This window comes from Metarhizium robertsii (genome assembly GCF_000187425.2).
Source record: "Metarhizium robertsii ARSEF 23 chromosome Unknown MAA_Scf_4, whole genome shotgun sequence".
Taxonomy (NCBI): domain Eukaryota; kingdom Fungi; phylum Ascomycota; class Sordariomycetes; order Hypocreales; family Clavicipitaceae; genus Metarhizium; species Metarhizium robertsii.
Window position 1 is genome coordinate 2,471,752 of NW_011942182.1, and position 27,209 is coordinate 2,498,960.

The 27,209-nt window shown below is 51.4% G+C and overlaps 8 protein-coding genes across 8 annotated transcripts; 5 read left to right on the forward strand and 3 right to left on the reverse strand.

Moving 5' to 3' along the window:
* Nucleotides 1–950: 950 nt before the first annotated feature.
* MAA_11108 (2OG-Fe(II) oxygenase superfamily protein) lies at nucleotides 951–1,322 on the reverse strand (the record flags this gene model as incomplete). The annotated part of the gene is made up of 1 exon (XM_011413074.1): nucleotides 951–1,322. One exon carries the CDS (start codon nucleotides 1,320–1,322, stop codon nucleotides 951–953), a length of 372 nt encoding a protein of 123 aa, XP_011411376.1.
* A 541-nt stretch (nucleotides 1,323–1,863) lies between these two features.
* MAA_02887 (amidase) lies at nucleotides 1,864–3,963 on the forward strand (the record flags this gene model as incomplete). The annotated part of the gene is made up of 6 exons (XM_007820885.2): nucleotides 1,864–2,148; nucleotides 2,216–3,058; nucleotides 3,128–3,175; nucleotides 3,240–3,441; nucleotides 3,507–3,773; nucleotides 3,827–3,963. 6 exons carry the CDS (start codon nucleotides 1,864–1,866, stop codon nucleotides 3,961–3,963), a joined length of 1,782 nt encoding a protein of 593 aa, XP_007819076.2.
* An 804-nt stretch (nucleotides 3,964–4,767) lies between these two features.
* On the forward strand, nucleotides 4,768–7,792 carry MAA_02888 (WD40 repeat 2; the record flags this gene model as incomplete). The annotated part of the gene is made up of 3 exons (XM_007820886.1): nucleotides 4,768–5,568; nucleotides 5,631–6,179; nucleotides 6,236–7,792. The coding sequence occupies 3 exons, from the start codon at nucleotides 4,768–4,770 to the stop codon at nucleotides 7,790–7,792; spliced, it is 2,907 nt and encodes a 968-aa protein (XP_007819077.1).
* A 1,125-nt stretch (nucleotides 7,793–8,917) lies between these two features.
* Nucleotides 8,918–9,653, reverse strand: MAA_02889 (uncharacterized protein; the record flags this gene model as incomplete). Its single annotated transcript, XM_007820887.1, has 3 exons — nucleotides 8,918–8,983; nucleotides 9,061–9,325; nucleotides 9,382–9,653. The coding sequence occupies 3 exons, from the start codon at nucleotides 9,651–9,653 to the stop codon at nucleotides 8,918–8,920; spliced, it is 603 nt and encodes a 200-aa protein (XP_007819078.1).
* A 3,148-nt stretch (nucleotides 9,654–12,801) lies between these two features.
* Nucleotides 12,802–14,490, forward strand: MAA_02890 (uncharacterized protein; the record flags this gene model as incomplete). Its single annotated transcript, XM_007820888.1, has 2 exons — nucleotides 12,802–13,520; nucleotides 13,902–14,490. The coding sequence occupies 2 exons, from the start codon at nucleotides 12,802–12,804 to the stop codon at nucleotides 14,488–14,490; spliced, it is 1,308 nt and encodes a 435-aa protein (XP_007819079.1).
* Nucleotides 14,491–15,183: 693 nt separating this feature from the next.
* Nucleotides 15,184–17,275, forward strand: MAA_02891 (leukotriene A-4 hydrolase; the record flags this gene model as incomplete). Its single annotated transcript, XM_007820889.1, has 4 exons — nucleotides 15,184–15,982; nucleotides 16,048–16,183; nucleotides 16,269–16,375; nucleotides 16,437–17,275. The coding sequence occupies 4 exons, from the start codon at nucleotides 15,184–15,186 to the stop codon at nucleotides 17,273–17,275; spliced, it is 1,881 nt and encodes a 626-aa protein (XP_007819080.1).
* A 106-nt stretch (nucleotides 17,276–17,381) lies between these two features.
* MAA_02892 (uncharacterized protein) lies at nucleotides 17,382–17,790 on the reverse strand (the record flags this gene model as incomplete). Its single annotated transcript, XM_007820890.1, has 2 exons — nucleotides 17,382–17,600; nucleotides 17,656–17,790. The coding sequence occupies 2 exons, from the start codon at nucleotides 17,788–17,790 to the stop codon at nucleotides 17,382–17,384; spliced, it is 354 nt and encodes a 117-aa protein (XP_007819081.1).
* A 1,888-nt stretch (nucleotides 17,791–19,678) lies between these two features.
* MAA_02893 (kinesin family protein) lies at nucleotides 19,679–24,938 on the forward strand (the record flags this gene model as incomplete). Its single annotated transcript, XM_007820891.2, has 2 exons — nucleotides 19,679–19,742; nucleotides 19,840–24,938. The coding sequence occupies 2 exons, from the start codon at nucleotides 19,679–19,681 to the stop codon at nucleotides 24,936–24,938; spliced, it is 5,163 nt and encodes a 1,720-aa protein (XP_007819082.2).
* Between the last annotated feature and the right edge of the window lie 2,271 nt (nucleotides 24,939–27,209).

Below are 27,209 nucleotides of genomic sequence, written 5' to 3' on the forward strand. Positions count from 1 at the left end.
AAGTGGGGCCGTTCCCTTACATAAATCGGAAATTCAACCTAAACTCTGGCACAACTCTGCTGCTGTTTCTTTAAATACATATTATCATGTCTGGGAAAAATCCGAGCTAGGGCTGACGGAAAAAGCACAGTCTTGTCCATTTAAGACAAAGGTAGAGATCCTTGCCAAAACGAGACTGTGGCTGTCCGAAGGCGACCCGAACCAAGCTGATGTCTTGAATATCTCTGTGGAAGTGCTACGCTGCGCGGCTTCAGCTTATTGCTCCCAGTTCCGGTTTCGCTCTGTTTGTCTTTTCAGGGCTCATTTGTCGCTGGTTTCATGGCCGTGTTTCCAGACCCTGGTGAAATGCGTGCGATATTCCGTACAATATGTCGATCAGCTTTCATTGGATCCAAGTAGGTTATATGTATATCCAATTGCCCAATGCTTTGTCTATGATCTGAAGCCATCCTGTCGACTGTGTGGCCTATATTGAGTCTCCAATGCTAGGTGCATGTATTAAGCTTTCAGTCGTAATTCTCTGACGGAGGGTCAACGTAGCTACCGGATCCGAAGACCGCAGCATTATGCATCCGGCGATAACCACCTCAACTTCTGAGGCCTAGACGAAAAAGGAAGACTGTGAGACAATGTCCCAGCGCCAAGCTAACAAGGCCTTCTGTCTCGGAACGGTTTCTCTAAACGGCACGCAGTACATGGCTGAGAGTCATGTGCAGTAGGTGTTCTGTACCATTCGCCGTCAATCATTTTGTCGGAGAGCTTTAATGGTCAGCTATGGATTTCTAACTTATCATTCCGGTGGGAGATGAAGTCTTCGAGCTAGCTACGTCAGTGATTCCATGTATTGTCAAAAATGCCTCAAGGAAACTATGAGCCACTGGTAATGTGACAAGGGTACGATAGTAGGCTTGGAGTCAATCGCTCAATTCATCTAATAACAGTCTTGGGTATCAAAGGTCCTTGGTTTTACTCAAGGCCTCGTTGACCAAAGACGTCTTTAAATACAAATCGGTGAGGGACTTTGCCCTGGTCCCGTGATCGTCGCCCTCGTGTAACCTTGTGACGGATGAGAAGTACTGATTTGGCATACTTCGTTTGAAGGACTTGATAACAGAGGGATGGGCCCGTTGATGAAGCTTTTCGATGGAGAAATTCAGATCATTCGGAGAGGCCTCCCAAAGAAGAATTGTGTCTAGGTCGCAGGCAGGAACAATCAGGCTGTAGGATCTCGTAAGTGGCCTCGACTCCTCATTCGTTGTACCGGTGCCATAGTTCGAGGACGCATGATTATCTGGACACAAAGCCGCGACAAGTTTTGCCATTGCCTCTCTTCTCGGATTGTGTGCATCGGACCACTGGGGCTGGTGTCCCAAGACTGGGCACATTTTGTAAATATTGTCGACGCTCAGAGTCGCCATCAAAGCAGCCACGGCCGTTGTTTCATCTTGGACAAACTCAAACGGTCCACTCTGCCAGCGACCGATGCTCTGTGTTGGGTTTTTGTAGTCGGTTCGCTTGCCCAGTCAGTCACTTGGTGGTGCAGAGAATTGATGAGCGTAACCAAAACTAGACCGAGACGGGACGACGCCGAATATTGAAAACCCGGGACATTGAGCTCATCTGTCTGGTAGCTTCAGATTGTCAATTTAATTGGTTCAAAAATTACGATGCGCTTCGGAACGAGCAGGTGTCACCCACCCGGAAGAAAACCCCCTCCTCATGCCTGTCTTGTGAAACCCCCTCATATTGGGCGGCACGGGTTGAAATCGCCCTCCCTCCAAACCAGAACATTGTTTTCATCAGACCCGGCAGCCAACAGTCGTGACGCATTACGTTTGGTGTTCCGCAAGTTGCACATGCAGTATGAGAATCGAGGCGACATCGTGGGAGGTCAAGGCTGCGGCCAAGCAGGCGGGCACAAGGGCCAAAATTCCACCTTCGTGGAGGCTGAGCGCAGGCGATCTTCAAAGGGCCAAGAATCAGCGGGATCTCACAGGACCCTTTATTCGCCAGTTGCTGCCAGAGAATGTCAACATCATCACCTCCAAGGATAGCCTGGAGCTGGTCGAGTCTCTGAGGCGAGGAGACCTGACCGCCGTCGAGGTCACGACGGCCTTCTGCAAGACGGCTGCTGTGGCGCACCAGATTGTGGGTTCAAAGCAATTCCCGTTTTATTCACCAGCAAGTAGAAATCTGACGGGGCTGGGCCAAGTAGAACAACTGCCTTCACGAGATATTCTTCGACGAGGCCATTGAGCGCGCAGCCCATCTTGATGCACACTTTGTTCAGCACAAAACCGTGGTAGGACCCTTGCATGGCCTCCCAATCAGCCTAAAGGACCAATTTCACGTCAAAGGTGTCGACACGACCATGGGCTATGTAGGATGGATCGGCAGTAATTTGGGTGTCACTCACCCAAGCCAGATACACAAACTCGAAAGCCAAGTTGTCAGCGAGCTGCTGTCTCTAGGTGCTGTATTGTACTGTAAGACAAGCGTGCCGCAAACTCTTCTGTTTGGCGAGACCAAGAACAACATCATCGGCCAGACTCTGAATCCACGCAACCAAAACTTATCATGCGGCGGATCGTCTGGTGGTGAAGGAGCGCTGCAGGCTCTGAGAGGCAGCACGCTTGGAGTTGGCACCGATATTGGTGGCTCGGTCCGCATTCCCGCCGCCTTCAATGGAATATTCTCTTTGAAGCCAACACCTGAGAGGGTGTCGTATCGTGATGCCGCCAACACAAATCCGGGACAGAACACCTACCGCTCTACTGTTGGCTTTCTCAGCACGTCGTTGGATGGCCTCGAGCTCATTTTTCGAGGAATTTTGTCCACGAAACCGTGGCTGAATGATCCTGCTGTTGTGCCAATGCCTTTTCGCCAGGATTTTGTTGATGACTACACCTGCCGCGTGGAGCGCAACGGATCGGTCAAAAAATCCAAGCAGCCGCTAAAACTTGGTGTTCTGTGGACAGATGGCCTTGTCCAGCCTCACCCTCCAGTCACCCGTGGCCTGAACACTCTGGTAGCTGCACTCAAACGAGCAGGCCATCTGGTACGCCGTTGTAGACTGAACTGTATTTTGCCATGAACTTCTATGAGGCTGACCATACTCCAACTTCAGGTAGTCGATTGGAATCCACCCTCGCAAAAGACAGGCGGAAGTGTGCATGTAAGAACAATGGCTGGTTCGCAACACAACCCTGGGCGCGGGTTCACTAATCATCGATGAATAGCAATCGTTTCTAACAGCCGACGGCGCACACGGCATCCACGAGCACCTCAACCTCTCTGGGGAACCACTCATAGCGGATCTTCAGGAGGAATTCCAGCTGAAACCACCCATTGGACTGCTCCAATACCAGGAAAATACTCTGGAGGGGCTCTCCTATGAGGCCAAGTATTCAGACTACTGGAACCAGACCGCGAGTGATGACGGTAAGCTTTATTAACCTGTTAACCAAGATGCAATGAGATTGTAAAGTTGATTTGTCCGGGCCTAGGTCAAATTGTGGATGCCGTCATCATGCCTGTTGCTCCCCACGCGGCAGTAATCCCTGGAAAGTATTACCACACAGGTGGGATCGCGTCTCATATCAGTCACTCTGAGAATGAGAGGCTAATCATGCATCTAGGATATACCAAGATTATCAACGTGTTGAACTACAGCGCAGTTGTAGTTCCCGTGACAAAGGCCGATAAAAGTATTGACGCTATAGACGGTAGTTATTGCCCCAAAAATGGGACAGACCAACGCAACTGGGATGCATGTATGTGTACTTCTCTGCTCTGCCTCTGCGAAGCACGCTGACTCTGTTCGCAGACGATCCTGAAGTCTACGATGGAGCCCCGGTCGGGGTTCAGCTAGTTGCTCGAAAGTTTGAGGAGGAAAAGATATTGGCCATTGCAAAAATAGTGGTTGCTGTCCTTGAGGAGGCAAAAAATAATGAGAAAAGATGATTGAAGAAACAAGACGATTCTGGGTGAACCTTTCCAGCCTTTAGAGGCACATCACCTTGGGTCATCAATGTTCCTGGCGAAGGGCTTGGGACGGAGGTGAAAGGGGGATCAATATCGCATCTTGTATATCATCAACCCGTCGGCTCTGAAGTGCTTCCTAGACCCTCTTGAGCGATTCCTGCAAGTTGCTGGTGTTGAAGAAATCGGCGCCACAACTTCTTCCACCGTCAATGGCTGGTGCGCGTCCCGGAACTCGCCCGACGCCATGGTGAGAGGCTGAGAGATTTCCTCATTAGGCAATGGCCGGAGACGGGGTTGTCATGGATGCCCCTGAAACTCTAATAAAGCCCTGGACGTGAAAACTTTGTCGAGTCCTGCCAGAGGTTGTGAACGACGTGACTCGAGCGGGGCTGAGGAATGACAGGTTGAAAGGCAGCCATGTTGAATGTGCATCTCGTATTGGCGGGGAAGCAGGCAACCAGACGTTAAAGGCGGCGAGTCAGGAAAGTCAATGTTTGGTGCCCGTCGCCTTCATTTCGCAATCTCGAGGCAGAAATACCCACTTTCGGACTCGCAAGGGTCAAAGCGAGCATCATGATGAAGATAAAATTACGCCCATTGCTCCACGACTGCCAATTTCAAGCCCAAGACTCGGGAATTCATCGGACTCAATTGTCAAGTTGATGCTCTGGCCCGGTATCAATTAGGACTTTTATTGTCGCCATTGCATCCTTTTTTTTAACAACGCGACCTCGAAGATTCCGCCTCTTGACATAATACACAAATACGTTTTCAACTGACAGCATGGACAACCACGACTTTGATCCGTTTGAGGATGTGCCGGACCACCTCAAAGTTTTGGGCCAAGGCTGGGCGGCCAAGTTTAACCCAGCCGTGCCGCGTATCATGGACCTGAGTCTCCGTCATATACTCATGCCTAGTGTATCCGAGGTAGTTTGCGTCAGATTCTCGCCAGATGGCGGTCTCGTTGCCGTTGGCATCGATTGCGGAGTTCAAATCTTCAGAACAGATACGCGACAAATGTTTTGTGAGATGAAGCACGGCCTGACCCAATGGGGGCAGCCCGACTTGGTTCGCGCAGTCTGCTTCCTGGCAGGAGGCAACGTTTTGGCCGCTGCTGGTGATGACGGAAAAGTCAGGCTGTGGGATATCAATAGTCGCAGTATTACCCACTCCTTTCTCGGGCATGAGGCGACAGTTACTTCCCTGGAATTATCCAAGGACTCGAGGTTCCTTGTCTCGGGCTCTGAGGACAAGACGGTGCGCTGTTGGGATATCAACTCTGGTCAGGAGGTAGCAAAAGGCGTCCTATCCCATCGCGTCTTATCGCTTTCACTCTCTCCGGATGCAAAGATTCTCGCTGCAGGAACTCTGCACGGAGCTGTGCTGCTAGATGGGACTACCTGCGGCCTTGTCGGGGAAGTTGGAGACGGTGATGCCCATGACAATACGGTGTATTCTGTTGCGTTTTCTCCTGATGGCAGCCGACTTGCCACTGCCGGTTCGGATAAGATGGTGCGCATTTGGGACATGTTGCCATCTGGTGGCAAGCCTAGGTTGTTGCATGCAATAGATGGGCACGAGGTGCGTACGGTGATGTTGATCTTTTCCCAACAATCCAACTCAACTACTAATTCCTTTCATAGGATGAGGCCCTATCGGTTTGTTGGGCAGAGAACGGCCGCTGGATCATATCTGGTTCCAAGGACAGAAGCTTCTTGATCTCAGACTCAGAGTCTGCCAAAGTCCAAGCGACCGTGTATGGCCACAGCAACGTAGTCTTATCAGTGACTTCTATGCCTGCACAGTGTCTTTTTGCTACGGCAGGCTCTGACCTTGGACGTGTCATGCTCTGGTCTTACAAGATTCTCACTGAACCTTACATGGCTCCTACATCAGCCCCTCGAGCCAGCTTGAAACGGCCGGGATCTGGCCTGCCGTTGCATTACTTGCCGCCGTCGAAGAAGCACTTTCCCATCTTTATGGGAGACGAGGAACGTGACTGGTCTGCTGCCACCTTGCTTATTCGTGAAGTTTGTATGCTCAAAATGATTGATCAACTGACTGATAAGCCCGAGTGGTGGCTCAAAGTTCGTGATCCCGATATTACGGCTAAATGGAAGGCTGAGGCTTTGGAAATGGATTGGGCAGCCTATCGGCAACATGGTGATTTTACAACTGCCATGGCGGATGCGGTATGTATCGGAAATAGAGGACCAAATGTACTTGTGCTAACCATGGGCTGCTGTAGTGCATCGCCGAGATGCAAAAGAAGGCCGAGTTGTATGAGAAGACAGGTCTGGTTCCAGTCTTCGATTACTCGGCCTGTGTTGTCAAGTCTGATACTATTGCGGCAGACTTGTTTGGAAAGCTCAAGGACGCTGTGATGCCTTTGGAGAATGTTCCCGAAGACCAGAAAGACTGGCACCCTGGCAGCGACGGCAAGGTTCTTGACCTTGTTCATCCATCTCTGTGGCCTTTGGTGTACGGACGCACGCGCATTCTCACCGACAGGACCTGCAATGTTCAGGATTGCATTAGCTCCTGCGGGCAAGGGAGTGTTCTATCCAAGCCAACGAGCGCTGAACTGGTGATGAAGCAGCGTTGGCCGTATGACGAGGACGGGTTGTCGATTCCGTCCTTGTCTCTCAACTTTCAGTGGCTGCCGTGTGATGTAGTAATTGATACAGACGGACATGCTACGATTGACAGCTACATCAACAATCTGAACCCCTCTGAACATGCCGAGCTGTACAGTATCATCGGCGGATTCATCGAACAATCGCTTCCGGCGTGGGATATTGTCTACCGCTGGCCAGACGAATTCAGTTTCCAACGATTGAAAGCAGAAATGGTTGGTCCGAACTGTACGACGCCCGACAAATGCGAGTACGGATGCTACCCGTCGAACAGGCCTCTCAATGAAGGCGAGCGCCCTCGCGAAGACGATGATGAGTCTTCTCCTCCTTCTCCTTCCGCTTCTACCGTGGGCTCCGAGAACGATCCTGTTCGCGATCAATTAGATTCCGAGTGGTTTGACAGGACGCACAAGGTCATCTTGCCAGATGCCGTGCCCGAACAGAACCTGAAGCCCGATCGATTCTTTCACCTAACGCCGCAAGACGTCAGGTCGTCAAAATTCTTCAATGGCAAATCTCGTATACAGGTCATTGTGAAGCTGGCCAACATTCATCTAACGCCAAAAAACCCCACCTACAACGGCGGCTCGTGGCATATCGAGGGACAGTTAAACGAGCACATTTGCGCCACCGCTCTCTTCTACTACGATAATGAGAATATCACGGAATCCCGTCTCGCTTTTCGAACAAGGTCAAACCGCGAAGAGCTTGATACCGGCCTGGACTACCAGCAATCCGATTACAGGTCGATAGCCCGGACCTTCGCCATAGATCCTACGCCGCCGCACGACAGTACCGTGCAAGACATCGGATCAGTGCTCACAAGAAGCGGCCGCGCCGTGTTCTTCCCCAATCTCTACCAGCATCAAGTCCAGCCGTTTTCCCTGGCTGATCCATCACGCCCTGGTCATCGGAAGATATTGGCTTTATTCCTGGTAGACCCGGCTATCCCAATCATTTCTACGGCGCAGGTGCCCCCTCAACAGCCTCATTGGAGGGCCGGTCATGGAACACAACAGGGATCGTCTTCAGAAGATACGGCAACTGATGTTGTAGATTGGGCACAGGCTGTGCAAATCCGGGCAGAGCTTATGCAGGAACGATCTGCTTTGCAGACCCAGACGAACCAAAACTATGAGAAGGCTACTTTTAATTTTTGTGAGCACTAGGACTGTTTTAGATTTTTTAAAAAAAGTTTCATACAGCACCGCAAAGTTGGTTGGGCTTTGTGCTTGATCCGCCGAGTAGTTTCGCGAAATGCTGACCGTCCCCCCGTCGGCAGTGGTGGTTGTTTTTCGACACAATATGTGACATCTGCAGGAAGCTCAATGTGTTCTCCTTGAAAACATAAAATCTGCCATGTAATATGACCACGGAACAGATATGCAGACGGGTCGGTACAAGGGCTAATACCCCAACGAGTGGCAGAACGAGTCAAGCACACGTTGGCATATTTGTAGCAAATATCCCTTACATCAGGTATCACGTCTACTCTTCCAATCACCCAAAAGTTACAAAGCCCAGTCGATCATGCCGAGATTGCCGGCCAAGATATTCTCCGAGACAAGGGACGACAACGCTGCATAGAGAACTCAGCTGCCAAGGAATTATGTACACAACTGTTTCAATATCCATCAGCTGCTGTTCTCGACTGCTCTCTTGCATCTCAAACATGCTTTGTTTTCACCTATACATGATTGACTTACTCACAGCGACCTCAGCAACGCTGCAGTAGGGCACCCCTTGCAAAAGAAGTCAGCGGCAAGGACTCGCTGTAGTTCAAGACAACCAACAGAATGAGACCATCTCCACAGACGAAACACGACCATCAGGTGACTGACAACACCATCTAATTTTCAGCTAGCTTGGGGGCCACGGGGGGCCATTGGGGGGCCGCAAATCCGTGAAAGATTACGTACCGTCTCACTCGGGTATCGCTGACAGAAAACGTGGTCGTCTCGTACAGCCATGCATGGCCCATGGGCTTATGCCTAGCTACATATGGTCACTGTGCAAGGCTGCAAAAGTTAAAACACGATCATGGCAAGAGTCCAAGCAACATTTTCTGTATTTTCTCCGTAGTAAACTCTCCGAGGATCTAATGAGTGACAAGAGCGCGTGCGTAATATGATAAAACAATCAACCGTGTGCAAACATGAAAACTCTGTTGGCCAAGACCCCAACCTCCAAGCTTCTCCAGGAACCAGAGATTTCTAAAAGTCTTGTCAAGGATTCCTTCCCAGGAAATTGCGACTTTTGTCGCCGGGGGGAGTCGAGGCAGCAAGTGCAACGACTTACTTGTGGCATCTGCGCCACTGGACGGCAAACTTGACTCTGAGCTTGCCGCTGATGTGGTCGACCTGTTTCGATAGATGATTTAGTATTGAATCCCGGTAATGACAAGAACAGCTTGTCACACAGCAAGGCTTGGACTTACGGCAATAAGAGCAGGAAGGTGGGTTGGAGTGATGGCGCAAGCCGTGTTCATGTTGAGAATAGCAGTGCTGCCGCCGCACGGCGACCAAGACTCGATGCCAACGCCAGAGTGGAGGTCAAAGTTGCCACTGTAGTGTCCGGGGAGTTTGATGGCGGAAGTGACCGTCTGAGGGTTTCCGGTGAAGGAGAAGACGTTGCTGCACTGGCCGTTGGCACCCTTGGGGATCTCGGCAAATCCAATCATGTCGGTATCGAGAATGGAGAATCTATATACTTGTTAGCGTGGAAGGGGGGGCTTGGATAGAGGTTAGAGCAGACGTACTGGAATCCGGAATCAAACTCCATGTTTAGAGTGAGCTTGCAGTTCTTTCGCCAGTCAGCGGCCTTGGTACCAGGGCCGGTCTGCACCTCGTACGCGGAGAAGGTGGCCTCGAAGAGCGACCCAGTGGCATCGACTTGGATGTCGGCGGTGCCAGCAGGGCAGCCGGTTCCAAGGAGGCTCACTCCGTGGATCTTGACCTTGGAGGGATTATTGGGGTTGGGAGCAGCGGCGGCAAGGCCGAGGAGGGGAGTGAGGAGTCCGAGAAGAAGCATTTTTGAAATACAGAATTCAAAATACGAAATGGTTGGTGGGTGTGATGAAAAGCGAGTGCTTGATCTGGAGATGTTCTGATGGTGTATATCGGAGTGATGATGAGTCTTTTCGTAATTCGAGAGGATATCAGCCCCTTTATATACCCATCTATATGCCCATTCCCTCGGAATGATGCATGAGAATATCTTGGCTCCTAGGCTTCCCCCCTGCGGCTGAGGCCTCGTAGCGTAGTGGTGGTCGTGTGAATTCAAGCATCGTGTCTCCAATAAGCCAACAAGAACCAACCTTGCGGTCAGCCGCTTCGTGCCTCCTTTTCTCAACGGAGAAGTTCTGGGCGTGGATTTGCTGGTTACGAGAGAGGGCTTGATGACAGACATCCAACCACAAGCGGAAACAGAGGCATCGCTTCGTCCAAACCTCAACTTGACCGCCATGTCTGCCTTGGTACTGGGCGTGGAGGCGTTTCTCACCACAAAAGCCCAACACCGAAAAAACGAAGCTATTACTGCACCCATCCCATCAGAGCACAGCGCGGATCCCTGTCCGGCATGGCCAGGTTTCTGAGCTCTACAGCACCATCGTGCGTGACTTGCACAAGGCTCGATAATACAAACTTTACCAAGTATGCCTAAAATCACTCAGTCGACAAATATTGGTACCTGAAGTGGCCACGGGCGGATTCCTGCGGTTGGATGCAAAAGCTGAACCTCAGCTGGGCAAATTCACGGCGCGGGCTAAACCAACCACTTCCATCGGATGACTGCGTGATGCAATGCAGATGCGTCTCGACCGCAATAGGCTTCGTATTACGCGGGAAATGGCTGCTGATGGGCTTTCCCAGCCGAAGAAGAAAAAAAATGATGAGTCGGCACATGCCGTTGACCGAGCTTCTTTTTCAGCCACAACAGCCAGGTTACCGGAAATCAGCAAACCCCTGAAAGCGACCAAGCCTCCGATGAGGCAATGGCCAGGAACGCGGTTATACATTGAGGGAGCCGTCTCGGAACGGACTGAGCACTTGAAGAGGGCTGGCGACATGGAGGAGTTGTTATTTTTCTCCGCCACTATGCGACCTCATACCTGCCTCCGATGTGGAGATGCTTGGTGCAAATACCCATAACCATACATATAAGGTATGCTAAGCTCGGGATTTGACTTCAATGTTTCGCCTACAGCCCTATGCCATACTATGCGGGCTGCGTGGTGGCTTAAGCCTCTCGGTACATGTCCACCTATCAGAGGTCAAAAGGTGTCTCGTATTTCTTTTTTTTTTTCTCTCACCACTTTATTCACTTATTTATAAATGGACACGTCTGCCCCAATCAAGACTGGTCCTGACTTTCAATATCGGCGTTTCAGCTGTCGCTGCAGGTTTGTCCAAGACGTAGTGATGCCATTTTATTGGACGGAGGTGGTAAAGATGCTCGGTGTCTCCAAGTTGAACCCGGCGGTGAGTTACGTAGTCGTACCCCTCATTTATCTTGGTAACATTTGATGACTTGACAGCCGCCAGCGTCGGGTGGTCGGCGGGCTGATGTTCTCTATTCTCTCATAAGAGCCATGACCGCCACTTTGCACAAACAATGACCAACTATTTATTTGACTAGCCGAAGGCCTACACCCTTCTCATATAGGTCAGCTTTTGGATGGTCAATGTCATGGACATGTTGTCTGGGCTCTACGCCTTGACCACGGCAGCAGTCATTGTCTCAGCTACACTCGAAGCAAGTGCTGCGTATCTTTTGCTGAGCCCAATCACAAAACAAAAGACTTGGATGCCTCTAGTTTCCCATCACGAGCTGGTCCTCTAGAAGGAGGAACATTCCAGCCTTGGTCCAGCTCGTCAAGGGAGTCAGTTGCGGCTAGTATACGAAGTGCCGCCCATACATGCGCGATATTTTTAGAGTCGTTTGGCTCTTTACTGCATATACCATAGCCCATATCCATGTAGCTGTACTCTGATTAATGGCTTTATTCCAAGAACTTTGTTTGGTTTCGTATCGGCGGAGTTTCATTTTTGGGTGCATTGTGGCTGCTTTGAGTGTTGTGTTCGAACCTGTTTTTTTTTCCCCTTGTCATGGAGGCATGCAAGATGAGGCTGGCGTTTACGCCCACCTGGGAAAGGATTAGCTTCATTCTCGGTATTTTTACTTCAACTTTAGTCTCATCATCCCATGCTGGCTGCCAGCTGAGAAAACTAGCTCTCGTAGGAACAAGGCTCGCGTTTTGAGACTCTGCTGGCACCGGTTGCTCTTTTCAAAGTTCTGTTGGAAAATTGTTTTTATCCTCGGCCTCTATACCTTGCGCAAAAGGGAAACTGAGCAGCTAAGCTACTTTGCCGCCCCTTCTTAACTTGGTCAAGCTTGAAGAGTGAAATACCGTCTGGAGAAATCGTCATTTGTGGCGGTAGGTGGTTTGAAGGCCAGTGACGCTGTTGATTTAATTCATAATGCTGTAATATAGATCAAAGTACATAGCAATACGGTGCAAGGAGCGTGTTGAGGGCCGAGTATGAAGCTAGGAGATGGCCAGCGGGCCTCGTTGAGAGGGCATCTGAGACATCAAATGATATGAGGTGAAGGTGCTCACCCGATACTAGCCCACATAGCTTAGGGTAAGGGTTAGGATGAGGGTTAGCCATGGGAGGACTAACAGTGGAGCTAGTATCAGATGAGTAGTACGGCCTACTATCATTTCATCTACAGCCTCCTATCAATCGACAATATCATCCGCTAGCAGTCGGCTCAAGTTATCGTGAGGCATAGCTGTAAGAGCGAAAATGGATTTCTTTTCTCTTTCGGCCATTCAGGTGTGACGAAAGCCAAGGTACTGGCTGACTCGCGCTCTGTCAAGTTGCGGAGCCGGCAAGACTGCGCCACCTGACTGGATTCACGTCTGGCTCAGCATCAAATTGCATCGCATCGCGTCGGTTCGGTTCTGGTCCATCAATACCACGGCTGGGTGGCTGTGTCATGGACTTATGGGGTCTGGGGGCATGGACATGGACATGGCCAACATTGAATAAAAGGCACCGCTGTGCTTTTGACGGGGCCTTCAGTTGAAACGCACCGTTTACTGCTACCGTCAAGCCAAAGGGCCAGCCAAGGGAGTCGGAATCAGACAATCAGATGCTTGATCTTCTCCCAAATGTCGACGCAACATCCGCCAACCTATCAACAAGTTACCGGCAGCCCATCAAGCGAACAACACGCAGCCAGCGGCCAGGAAACGCTGGTCCTCGATGGACGCACCATCATTTCGGCACAGGAGCCGTTTCATGTTCTCTATGAACTGAACACGTCCCCATGCGACGCAATAACAAGGGCTTGCGACCTTCACAAGGTCCGATACCAGCTGTCCAGAGCTGACGGCGAAGGCCAAGTGAGAAATCGCCTGGACCACATTTACAGCTTCAAGGAAAAGTCGACCTTTTCGCTCCGCGACCTCCGCAAGCACGTCTTGATTGAGGGCAAAACTAGCCAGAAGCGAACCTACAAAGAAACACTTCTCAGCAGCGGAACCACCGGGTGGACGAGCTGCACTGCCGACAGACACTTCACGGCCAGAATACCCATCACCGACCGGTTGAAAAGCTCCAGTCAAATCGTGTGGAAGAGCCCGGATGGCACGACGGCGGCCCTCGAGGCACGACCCAAGAGACGCGCCGATGGGAGCTTGACTGGACTGGCTCAGCTGAACGTCGAGGCGCCGCTCAAGGCAAAGGACTTGGATCTGCTCGTTGCGTGTTGGATGGCGAGGTTGTGGCGAGAGTCCAAGGCCAGGCTGGACGAGCAACTGCCGTCACACAAGTGTGAGTCTCTCTGCTCTTTGTGCCGAGTGACCGTTCCCAGTAAAGTAGTAACTGGGTAAGCAGGGAAGAATTTTAAAAAGTTGGCGCGCGCCCAACGCAACATGGCCAGACTCGGCGGCGGATATGCAGCCGCTTTTTAACCAAGAAAACTTGACGTCAACCAATGTTGATCCAACACGCCGCCGCCGTAGCTGGCGCTCACCATTTCTCCCTCATCCATCATTATCCATCCATCCATCCATCCATACACTGGTCAAGTTGATGTGCTGTCAAAGCTCCCAAAAGAGGCAGGTCCATTTGCATGAATTCTGAAGAAACCCCCACTTCGAATGACGACGTCAAGATTGTGAAACAGGTTGCAACATGTATATCTTGCAAGCAGACCACCATCCGCATCCAAAACAAAACAAATGGTCTGAATGGCATTTGTTCGCAGCATCGTTGCCATCACTCTCGCCGTGTCGTTCACCATCGTATACGTCACGTTGCCAACAACACGCACATTCTACTCCCGGGCAGCAAACGCGCGTCTCAAAATGGCTGCAGAAGCAAATCCCCTCGACCGATTAACCATCAGCCTCAACCAGACGAGGACCTCCCCTCCCACCGTGCGCGTCACAGTCACCAATGAAAATGACGGTCCCGTTACCATCATCTTGTACAACTCGCCGCTGGATTCTATCGCCTTGGTCCTCGGTATAATGAGCATCACTCCCGACGGCGCGGCAGAGCCACTGGAATTACGGATCATGCGGGCGTCGAGGGTCTGGCCGCCAGGTCCTTATTCGCTGGAGGGATTGGGACCCGGGGCCAGCGCAACGAACGACTTGGTGCTCAGGGAGCCGACAGTCCCCATGGACAAGCTGGGGAAGAAGGCGACCGTGTTCCTCCAAGGAAGATGGATGGGTGTGTTTGCGAGGGCCGAGGACAAGATTTCAAGGGATGATTTGGAGAACATTGCTTCTCAGCCTGATGCGTTTCAGGGCGAATTCAAGAGTAAGAGCATCGAGATTATGACTGGCTAATGGCGGGAAAAAAGTATCCCGTGATTCTTTGTGGTTAAATTGACGACACATTTTTTATATTATTCTGTACGTATTATCTGCTTATTCATCTGTCTATATATTATTTAGCTTGTAGGGTAGATAAATAAATAGACAGATGAACGGATAATATTATTCTGCATTCTGCCGCTAAAAGGCATTGGGACTTTTGAAGACGACGCTTAGCTTCGGGTGCGGGGCATTTGGGCCTCGGTTCTGGCCGACACACCCGATGTGACTGACATTGAGCTCTACTACAATAACCAGAAGAAGAAAAAAATCATATCTGGATTAAATTGACCAATGCCGCTGTTCAATGGGGATTTTGCAGGAACCTTTGTTCATCAACGGACATGCGAATGCTGCGTCTATAGCTACACAATCCCATGTCCAGGCCAATTATCAATCGATGGATGCACGTCACCAACTACTCGCGGGGCAACTATTGGTGACCCACACGTGACGGCCTAAAGCAAGAATATGAGGTAACAGCAACAGCTCTTTGGCAAAACGTGCCGGCCGCTGCACCGTATGAGAAATCCAAGAGGAGCTTTTTCCGTAGGACACATGTCGTGGCTTTCCCTCTTCAAAAGACCTCGTCTTGTACCACTATCCAAGTCGTCACTACCAGCTTCATCTAGTCTCTTCCGTCGCGGACTCGCAACAGTCACCACCATGGCCAACCGCGATCCCACCACTCTGTCCAACTACTCGGCTTGGCGCACCAAGCACACCACTGTCGACTTCAAGCTGGACTTTGACCGCAAGCTCCTCAAGGGCGCCGCCACGCTGCAGCTCGAAAGCCAGACCGACAAGGGGAGCAACGAGGTCATTCTCGACACCAGATTCATCAACGTCCAGGGCGTCAATGTCAACTCGGCCGAGACCAAGTGGGAGCTGAAACCTCACAGCGACCCGTTTGGCGCTCCTCTTCACGTTTCTGTCCCCGGCGGCGCTGCCAAGGGAGACGTCATCAATGTTGCGATAGATCTGGAGACGACGGCAAAATGCACCGCTTTGCAATGGCTCACCCCTGCTCAGACGTCCAACAAGAAGCACCCTTACATGTTCTCGCAATGCCAGGCCATCAATGCCCGGTCCATCTTCCCTTGCCAGGACACTCCGGACGTCAAGTCCACCTTTACTTTCAGGCTCACTTCTTCATTGCCCGTCGTGGCGAGTGGTGTTCCTGTTGGAGACCACACCCCGGCCGTGGGCACCGAGAAGACGTATGAGTTTGAGCAAAAGGTTCCCATCCCGTCGTACTTGTTCGCCGTTGCCTCTGGTGATATTGTATCCGCCAAGATTGGCTCGAGAAGCGTGGTTGTTACAGGACCCAACGAGTTGGATGAGTGCAGGTGGGAGCTGGAGCGGGACATGGACAAGTTTATGGAGGTTGCTGAAAGGCTCGTCTTTCCTTACAAGTGGGGAGAGTACAATGTTCTTGTTCTGCCTCCCAGCTTTCCCTACGGAGGTGAGTCTCGTCTCGCCCAGCCATACACTTGGTAGCGGAATTGCCGTTGCTGACAAAACTGCCAGGCATGGAGAACCCCATTTACACGTTTGCTACCCCTACCATCATCAGTGGTGACCGTCAGAATGTGGATGTCATTGCCCACGAGCTGAGCCACAGCTGGAGCGGAAACCTGGTTTCCAACGCAAGCTGGGAGCACTTGTAAGTCGCCTTGCCTCGCCTCGCCTCGCCTCGCGACACTGAGTCTGGCACTGACGGCTTTGTGCTAACCGTCAACGTCATACAGCTGGCTTAACGAAGGATGGACCGTCTACCTCGAGCGCAGAATCCAGTCAGCCATCCACGGCGAAGCCGAATTTGACTTTTCTTCAATCATTGGCTGGAAGGCTCTTGGTGCGTATCCTATCAGGGCTTCCCCGTATCGGCAGAGAGTGAAAAGACTAACCCTCGGCAGAGGACGCGGTCGAGCTCTTCGGCAAAGACCACGAGTACACCAAGCTCATCATCAGCCACAAGAATGTCGACCCCGAGGACGTCTACAGCACCATCGCTTATGAAAAGGGCTTCCACTTCCTGTACTATCTCGACCGACTCGTCGGCCGTGAAGCCTTTGACAAATTCATCCCTCACTACTTTGCCAAGTGGTCCGGCAAGTCCCTCGACTCTTTCGAGTTCCGGGACACATTTGTGGACTTTTTCAACCATCTAGGCGACGAGGCTATCAAGCAGAAGATTGCCACCATCGACTGGGACGGTCGCTTCTACACCCCCGGTCTGCCTCCTAAGCCAGACTTTGACCTGACCATGGTGACTGCTTGCTATGAGCTGGCCACCAAGTGGAAGGATGCTGTGCGTTCAACTCTTCAATCGCACATGACTCGAAATTGGACGCATGCTAACAGACGCCAGTCATTCGAACCCAAACCAGAGGACGTCTCATCCTTCACGGCCAACCAAAAAATCGTCTTCCTCGACAAGCTTCAAGAATCTGGTCCCCTCTCTGTTGAGCGTGCCCAGCTTCTCGGAAAGATATACGACTTCATCTCCTCCAAGAACGTCGAGCTCAAGTCCTCGTACTACCGCGTCGCCCTGGACGCCAACGACCCTACATGCGTGTATGGCGTCGCTGAGCTGCTGGGCTCAGTAGGCCGCATGAAGTTTGTCCGCCCTCTGTTCCGCGGCCTGAACAAGGTGGACCGCAAATTAGCTCTGGAGACGTTTGAGAAGAATAAGGACTTTTATCACCCAATCTGTAGGGGAATGGTCGAGAAGGATTTGGGCATTCACAGTTAGATATTTTTTTTAAAAAAAAAGGGACGGAAGAAGAAAAGCATTAATGCGCAAAATGGAAATAGAATCAAAAGGGGGAGGGGCGTAGAAGCTCCAATTCTCAATTTTTCTACTCAAGCCAAGGGGAAGCGCTCATAATCTCAGTCCACGTCTTCCCCTCATCCCTTTCAAACTTTTGCACGGCTAGGACATCCTTCCCGCCGAAATTGCCGTATAGATGGGGGAAACCGCCCTCCCACTTGATGGGGTTTGCAAATTGGTCTAGCTGGAACTTGAGTACCCACAGGGCAGACGTGGCCGAGAAAAATCTGTCGCAAGTAAGGGGGATCTGGAAGTTGTAAGGAAGAGCAAACTTGAGTCGGGTTTTGGGTGGTGTGCCGTACCTGTTGGCCGGTGCTCAGGTGGATGAAGCCGTCTTGCTTGTCGAGGTCAGAGAGGGGGAATTCCTGGGGAATAGGCTCGGGAGGGGAATTTGGGACGATTTTGTAGACGTATTTTGGGGGCGACTCGGCCGACATCTTTGCTGGAATTGGGGATGTATGCGCAGAGTTGAGGCAAGCTCCGACATGGTCATCTGTATGTACATATGTACATGTGGTGGGGAGAAGCTTGGGAGTTTGAGGGGTTGATTTTGACCCACTTCCCGTTTCCCAGTTTATCCTCGTTCAAATGCATTCACGCTCGTGCAGCATCAGAGACCAGTCAGTATTCTGGTACAGGACCGGGGAATGCTGCAGTGATGGCCATGGTAGTTGCGCCGGCATGAAGGCTCGCAGTTGCCAAGCACAGCAACATGTCTCGTGGGCCTGGCGCGTCTAAGCTATGCTTGCTATCATCTCTGCCTGACCAAAGGATCGGCGAAAAGGTCAGGTTCCTCGGATGGTGAGACCCCCTCAGACAAACCCTCGACCCAAAGCAGATACATGGCTGATGGTTGGAATTGTTCAGTGTCACGGCATACAATACCGGGACGGCATGTCTGACGCTCGGCCACGTGTATCCCAAAGACACCAACGTTTTGGTATCCGTCAATATTGAGCTGGTGCTAGAAACCCTTCAGCCCGGCCTGGCGCGGGCGGGAGAATGGCTCAACATCATAGGCTATGTGATTGATGGCCCAGCGGGTGATGCCGAAACCACGCGGAGCGTAGGTGCACATGTGCAGGCTTTGATGGTCTGGTCAACGGGGCCGTTGGATATTCAGCAGTATGAGAGAGAGATTGGGGCTGGCTTTTTATAGTTGGCCTTGTGACATTGATGTTTGGTTTTGTTTGGTTTTGTTTACTTTTTTGTTTTTATTTTTTAAACAGCCGCGGTGGGCCGGGCCGGTGAGGTTCAGATGATAACGCGCCGTGTCGGCTGCGGATATAATCATCGAGCTTAATGCCTAAGCTCACAGTTCCAACATCGATTCAAGACAAGTGCTTGGGCATTGCGGTTGGCGAGACATGTGCGTGTTCGTCGAGAGTGATTATATGTTGATAGTTTTCATGGTTTGATTTTGAAAAAGTCAATACTCGGCTCCGCGGCGCTCGAGTGACACGAGACATGACTTGGGATGCCCACGGTTTCAAAGTGGGTGGAACCCAAAAAAAAAAAAAAAAAAATAGTGTAAACTTAAGACGTCGACGGCCCATTGTCGTGTGGCCATTCTAATACTAATGGGCACCGGCCGTTTTTAGTAGTACGTAAATGGGAGCCATTTGTGAGGTACCGAGGATGTCCATGTACCTGGACGCGGGCGCCAACTGATGCGGCTTGGGCAGGCGCAGGAGCCCCTGTACCTGCCTTCCGAAGCTGCAACGGCGGATGCACGTGAACCTTCCCGCCTGTCAGCCTGTCAATGGCACTCATCAATGACAGCTCAACTCTGAGCGCGACCGAGCGACTGGACCGCGTCTCACTTTTTGGCAACAGTCCGGAAACATCGCCGTCCCACAACCACGACCTATTTTTTTCCGGCGAACCTTGACGACGTTACGATTCTTCTGTACGACATACGAGTCGCCGCAAATACCCGCGACAGCCCGCAGCACCACGGCCAAGGCCCGGACGTGTTATCACAAGCCACGACCTCTCGTGCTCGAGACGGCCGTCCGTCCTGTTGTGTCGTCATTCCGTCCCCTGACTGTGTGCCAGCTTCGCAAACTCCCCAAACCTGCGGCAGTTCTGCAGCCACCCGCAGGCTCGTTACTCAGCGCATGACAAATAGCATGCACCCCAGTCTTTGACGGCGATTCAGCTTTCGAGATCGCATATGTACATCTTCTACTCGGTTGGCGTGGCTTCCGGACAAGGCCCCCTAATCCGTACCTCGTGAAGCAAACCAGCTGGGCGCATTCTGTGCAGCAGAAACCTTCAGTCTTTAGGGGACCAGCTCAGGTCCCCGCAGGCAAATTAGCAGCCATGGCGCCTGCAGGCGGTGGAAATATCAAGGTGGTGGTGAGAGTGCGTCCGTTCAACGGCAGAGGTAAGTAGACTCAGCGCAAACTTCTTGCGTGCTTTCCCCGCTGTCTTTCGGACAGAAGGCTGCCTGGCCATTGCATGAGGTACTTACTCGCCCCTAGAAATCGACCGAGGTTCAAAATGCATCGTCGAAATGAAGCAGAACCAGACCGTCCTTGCCACCCCAGATGGACATGGCGGCAAGGGCGCAAAGGATACCGGGGCCAAGACTTTTGCCTTCGATCGATCATATTGGTCTTTCAACAAGGAGGACTCGAATTATGCCGGCCAGTCGAACCTCTTTGATGACCTTGGAGCTCCGCTTCTCGACAATGCTTTCCAAGGCTACAACAATTGTATCTTTGCCTACGGTCAAACCGGTTCAGGGAAATCCTACTCCATGATGGGCTACGGCAAGGAAGTCGGCATCATTCCCACTATTTGCCAAGAAATGTTTAACCGAATAGACACCATTCAAGAAGACAAGGCGACTAAATGTACGGTCGAAGTCTCCTACCTCGAAATCTATAACGAGCGCGTACGCGATCTGCTTAATCCGGCAACAAAAGGCAACCTGAAAGTCCGAGAGCATCCATCGACAGGTCCATACGTAGAGGATCTGGCAAAACTCGTCGTCGGGAGCTTTCAAGAAATCGAGAATCTGATGGACGAGGGAAACAAGGCCAGAACCGTTGCTGCTACAAACATGAACGAAACATCTAGTCGAAGTCATGCAGTCTTCACCTTAATGCTCACCCAAAAAAAGTATGATGCAGAAACAAAGATGGAAATGGAAAAGGTCGCCAAGATTAGCCTGGTTGATTTGGCAGGCTCTGAACGTGCAACCTCTACAGGCGCTACCGGTGCTCGATTGAAAGAAGGCGCCGAAATCAACCGGTCACTATCAACACTTGGTCGGGTCATTGCGGCGCTGGCAGATTTGTCGACAGGAAAGAAGAAGAAAGGCGCAACTCAAGTTCCTTACCGAGACAGTGTTTTAACATGGCTGCTGAAGGATTCTTTGGGCGGAAACAGCATGACGGCAATGATAGCAGCCATCAGTCCTGCCGACATCAATTACGACGAAACCCTCAGCACTTTGCGATATGCCGACTCAGCCAAGAGAATCAAGAACCACGCCGTTGTCAATGAAGATGCCAATGCCCGTATGATCCGAGAATTGAAGGAAGAATTGGCGTTGCTGAGAAGCAAGCTTGGCGGCAGCGTGGCTGGGTCAGGTCAAGCAGCACTTCCGGGAGAACCAGTTTATGCAGAAGGCACACCTTTGGAGCAGCAGATGGTGTCCATCACCACTTCCGAGGGTATTGTCAAGAAAGTATCCAAGGCAGAGATTGCTGAACAGCTCAGCCAGAGCGAGAAACTTCTCTCCGATTTGAATCAGACATGGGAGCAGAAGCTCCAGAAGACGGAAGAAATTCACAAGGAAAGAGAGGCTGCCTTGGAAGAGCTTGGTATCAGCATTGAGAAGGGCTTTATCGGGTTGCATACACCGAAGAAGATGCCACATCTGGTCAACTTGTCAGACGACCCTCTCCTTGCCGAATGTCTTGTTTACAATCTCAAGCCTGGAACCACGACTGTTGGCAATGTCGACACAAACGCTGATCATCAGGCCAACATTCGACTAAACGGAACGAGAATCCTCCACGATCACTGCAAATTCGAAAATAATGCTGATGGGACCGTTACTGTAGTTCCTTCAGAAGGGGCATCAGTCATGGTCAATGGTAAGCGGATAACGGAGCCTAAGCAGCTTCACTCTGGTTATCGGGTCATTTTAGGCGACTTCCACATCTTCCGATTCAATCACCCCATGGAGGCGAGAGCCGAAAGGGCAGAAGTTGGGCAAAGCCTGCTACGGCAGTCGATCACGGCTAGTCAGTTGCAAGCCTTGGATCGCACGCCTTCTCCTCGGCCGGGTCATGAGAGGTCAATGAGTAAGGTTTCGGACATTGTTGACTCTCGGCCAGGATCGCCGGCTCCTTTTTTGCGAAGTGGCAGGGACTCGGACTGGTCTATGGCTCGACGAGAGGCAGCTGGTGCTATCCTTGGCACCGACCAGAATTTTGCCAGTCTCACGGATGAGGAGCTTAACGCATTGTTTGAGGAAGTACAGAGGGCCCGCGCCGAGCGTGTCAACGGTCGAGAAGACGGCGAGGACTCCGAGTCCGTCACTTCTTACCAGATGCGCGAAAAATACATGTCCACCGGAACCATCGACAACTTCTCGCTTGATACAATATTGACAATGCCATCAACACCAAAGCAGGGAGAACAGGATGATCGTTTGAAGGAAGCTCGAGAGGAAATGCAAAACCAATTGGAGAGACAAAAAGAGGAGTTCCAAGAAAAGCTCAAGAGCGCAGAAGCTGCCAACGTCGAGGTTGAAGAGATTAGAAAGGAGAAAGCCAAGATGGAGGTCGCTCTTCTAGAGCTGAAGGAAGATATGCAGAAACAACTCATCCTACAAAAGAAACAGTACGAGGAGAAGATTGACAAGATGGACCCCTTCAAGCGGCCCAAGGCGAATCCAAAACTTTCCGGCGAAGAGATTGAGCAAGCAAAAAAGGTCATCAAAGTCTGGCGTGGCCGTCACTTTGTCAAGATGGCTGAAGCTGTGCTACAGAATGCTGCAGTGTTGAAGGAGGCTCAAATTATGAGCAATGAGCTTGACGAGAGTGTTGTGTTCCAATTTACTGTTGTCGACATAGGACATGCACTCTGCTCATCTTACGACATGGTCCTCAACGGGCTGACTGGCGAGGGTGAAGATGCGGCGCTGGAGGAGGCCCAGAAGCCTTGTATTGGCATTCGTGTCATCGACTACAAGCACAGTGTTGTCCATCTCTGGAGTTTGGAAAAGCTGCACGATCGGGTTCGACAGATGAGACAGATGCACCAATACCTCGACCAACCAGATTACGCACAGCACTTGAGTCTCGACAACCCGTTTGTGGAAACTTGCATGCCATCATATACCCTGGTGGGAGAAGTAGACGTTCCCTTGCGGGCTGTCTTTGAGAGCAGGGTCCAGGACTTCTCCCTCGATGTCCTATCACCTTACACATCTCATGCTGTCGGCATCGTCAAATTGTCCTTGGAGCCATCTCATGCCCGAGCGCCGACAAACACGTTGAAGTTTAATGTTGTCATGCACCAGTTGCTTGGATTTGCCGAGCGAGAAGGAACCGAAGTCCATGCGCAGCTCTTCATCCCTGGCGTATCGGAAGAGGACGGCGTCACCACAACCCAAATGATTAGCGATTTTGACGAAGGGCCGATTAGGTTTGAAAGTGTTCACAACATGAGCGTCTCAGTATTTGCACCTCAGGACGTCACATTACGGGCTGCAATCTTCGCCAAAGTCTCTGCAATGCACTTGGATAAGCTCCTTAGCTGGGACGACATCCGAGACGCTGGCCCTCTGCGTGACAATTCAAAGGGGACACGCATCAACGAATCACAATTCTTCACCCAAGAAAAACATGACCTCCTTTCTCGCGTTCAGATCATGGAGTTGAACGAGAATGGCGAATACCAACCGGTCGAAGTCAGCCAAACGAGTGAATTGGACACGGGCACATTTCAACTGCATCAAGGTTTGCAACGCCGAATCGGAATAAACATCTCTCATAGTTCGGGGGATGCTTTGCCTTGGGGCGATGTTACCGCTGTGCGTGTTGGCAAAATCCGACTTGTTGATTCGGCTGGTAAGACCCCGGATATGGGCGCCAGTGAACCCGACGTCTCTTTAAAGCTTGCTTCCAACCCAATTTTCCGCGAGAACCCCAACGGTACACGAAGCATAACCATGTACGCTCAGTGGGACTCAAGTTTACATAACTCTCTCCTGTTAGACAGGGTCACGGCGGATAAGTACCGCGTGCAGATGACGATACATTGGGAGATCAGCTCGGAGAAATTGGCGGAGCCAATGAAGTTTATCCAAAAGGTATGCGTGCAAATCTTGTCAAGAACATTTGTACGCCAGACATCCATGTTCTCTTCGCTCTGGCAAAACGTGAGATTTGTCCGCTCATCGACCGGGATTTTTACTCTCACAATGCGGCCCGCGCCAATCAAGAGAGTCGGTGATCTGTGGCGCATGAATAGTCAACACGATTACGTCAAGGGGGAGGAAAACCTGACGAGCTGGGCTCCTCGTGGTGTCTCTCTTGTGAGCGACTTTATTATGGCGCGCAAGAAGAGAAGACGCGTAGCCGAGATTGGCGCAGTACAAACGACTCTTCAAAGGCTCGGCGTGGACATTACCACCGCTCCGGTAGCGGAACAAGAACCGAAGCCTGAACCGCTCCCCGAGGTTAAGACAATTGTGCTAGACGACGACGATGACCTATTAAATGACACTCCCGACACGTCCCAAGCACCCTCCATCTTTGAAGACTCTGATAATGAGGGCCAGGACGAGGAGACAATCAAATTAGAACCTCAAGAACCCGCGGGTTCTCAAGAAGAACAAAAACCCGTCGAACCAGAGTTCAATGACCACCAAACCGACCTCCTGGAGAAGTCATTAAAACTCTGGACCAAATATCCTGACCCCTTGTCCAGCATCCTCAGCCCGGCAAACACCAGCCCTCCCGCAAACGGCATCAGCCCCGGGTCCTCCCTGCCACCGAGCCTCATCACAACCATCATCCGCGTCCCCAAGAATCCCAAAGTCTTGAAGGGCGGCTATTTACTGGTCCCCAACAACGATTCCACCCGTTGGGTCAAGCGTTTTGTCGAACTTCGCCGCCCGTACCTCCATATTCACTCCGCCTCTGACGGTGACGAAATCGCCCTCGTGAGCCTACGCAATTCCCGTGTCGACAGCCAACCCGGTGTCCTCGGGCTCTTGCACGGACCGGACGACTACGACGCGCCGCAGAGCAATTCTGGCCCTGACTTTACACCTGGTCACCGCCGCACAGCTTCCGGGCGTGTGATTTCTACCATATGGACCGGCGCTGGCGGCGGTTCCTCTGGCAGCAGTGGGCAGGGATTGCAACGCCTCAGCGAACGCATGCAAGCGGCTGTCTTTGCCATCTACGGCACAGACAACACGTGGCTATTTGCTGCACGTAGCGAACGCGAGAAAATGGACTGGATCTTCCGCATCGATCAAACATACTTGTCTAATTCCGAGAGTGCCACCAACAGCGGCATCATGAGCCCATACCAGGGGAGTGAATACTAGTCTAGTTTGCACTTGACGGTGTTGACAGCTCCTTTCCCTCCTAATATTATGGGAGCAAAAGGGTGTTCAATCTTTTTTCTCTTTGTCTATAAGCTATTTCATCTGTTTCTAATTATCTTTTTTTTCGGTGCATACGCAACTCAATGCAGGCGGCTTAGATGACCAACTTAGATTATACCCCGTTGAATTGGAGCAGAGAAAGAATGGGAGCAAAAGATCATGTAAAGTCATTTTTTAATGAAGAAAAGGAGATGTAAAGAGCCACAGATGGATACTCTATGGACTTTGGATATCTCTAATTCGAAGGATGAAAGGACGAAGAATAGAGATGGATATTTGGGGTTTACTACAATGTCTGTAGGATAATTGAACTGTGATGAGCTGATGAAATGTTTGCCGTGTCGGGCAGCGAGTTGCTCAAATTGCCTCTGGTGCCCGCTGAGGCGGTCATCTTTTTAAAATGGTCATGTTATCTGCTTCTGCAATTCGTTTGCTGCCTCCCGGGCCAGCGTTGCAAATTGCCAATGACTTGTCCCAATCATCAATCCTCATTGTCACTGTCCTGCAACTGAAACCATGGCTGTTGACCCTCTCCAGATTGTCGGGCTGGCATATCCTGGTATCTGGTCCCCAGTCCCGACGGCGGCAAGAAGGTCCGCACATCCTTGGCAAACAACGCATCTTGGGGCCGAACACCCCAGAAGTCCAAGGAGGTGTGGAAGAATAACGGGTCGAACAACGGAGACGCCGCTGCCTTTGTACACCTACTCCGTTCTTATATGCATGGTATGCAATAACTTACAAGAAAGGAAGCGCGAGCCCCCTAAGCGTGCATTTGTGTGATTGGAGCCTCCGTCGCATAGCTGAAGAGAGATGGACATCGAACGAGCTTGGGAGACGAGGGGCAAAGCATCGTGGAGTGCAAATGCCCGAGTTCAGTCCTCGTTGCAAATACTAGTATGCCGGAATGTGGAATTCGATGGGAGATGCAAGTCTGAACAGAATTCCACTCCCCATTCTACTCTACCCACAAGATTCATGTCACTTTCGACAGGTGGCTTCAGCAATCACGTCAAACAAGACAATGCGTTTGGTAGCCGGGGCCTATTCGCCGAAGCGAATGGACCCTCCCTCTTCAGCATCGTGGTCAGAATGACGGTGCCACTATCGTCAAAACAAGAACCAAATGGGGCATGCTCATGGACCACTTCCAGGGTGTTCAGTCAGGGAGAATGAAGTGAGTGAAATTGTCACGCATTAGCTGGCCCAAAAGAAGTGACGTGTTACATATACCGTACCGCCAAACGGGACCATCGTCAACAAAGGCCCAAGACCATGGTATGGGCGATGATGGTAATCGGCAGCGATTGCTGCAGTAGAGACCTCATTGAGGTCCCGCCATACCAGGACCTTCCCTGCAAAAGCATTATCCGCCGTGTTCAATGGCTGACGACGGGACACAAGGCACATGGCGCACAGGAAGCACAAGCTCGCTCGGCTAGCAAGGGCCAAAGGCTTGAGTAGGCGCTATTCTGGCCGTGCCACTTGGTGTGAGCCAGAACCAAATTGCCGGGTCAGTCCATGGTAAAAGCGGTTTACCTGAAAAGCCGGGGTGCACCCATGTCCCGTGGTGAGATGGTCGTGGATGATTTCGGGCCCAGATGAACGCCTCCTCCGGTCGTTGGCTACTCCGTACCTACTGGGTTAATACTCGAGCTAGCATGGCTGAGACCAAGCGCACATACGGAGTCCTGTGAGGGACCAACAGCGTCAAGACCTGGCGTCAAGTTGGCATAGACGTGGCTGCGGGCGGCAAAACGCCACGGGCCATTCGTCCACATTGTTGACCAGCTTGCGTCAAACATCCAAAGTGACAGGTCGGACAACATGTGGTCGAGTAGCACTGGAGACTGATGATATGCCTCGAGACCGCACTCACATGCTTGTGGCGAGTCGTCGTTAGGCAATCATCTCCGCGAGTGCATGAACCGGCAAGTGTAGAAAGATGAAAACCCGGGGGATTGGCTGAGTCAAGCCAGGCCCGTTACACCCGTGGTCTTTAAATGCTTGCATCCGAGGTGTCAGTCGGTCACAGTCGGTCACAGCCGACTTTCCCTGTTCCATCGCTGTTGCCTTCAATCCCAAGGTTCCATGCTCTTGCAGCCGATTCATCGTCTTGGCCTTTGCGAGTGAGTGATTTGGCCGAGGTGGGAAAGTGCGACCTTGGCCAGGGTGTCTCCCTGTTCTCTGGTTTGCAGATGCAGACAAAAT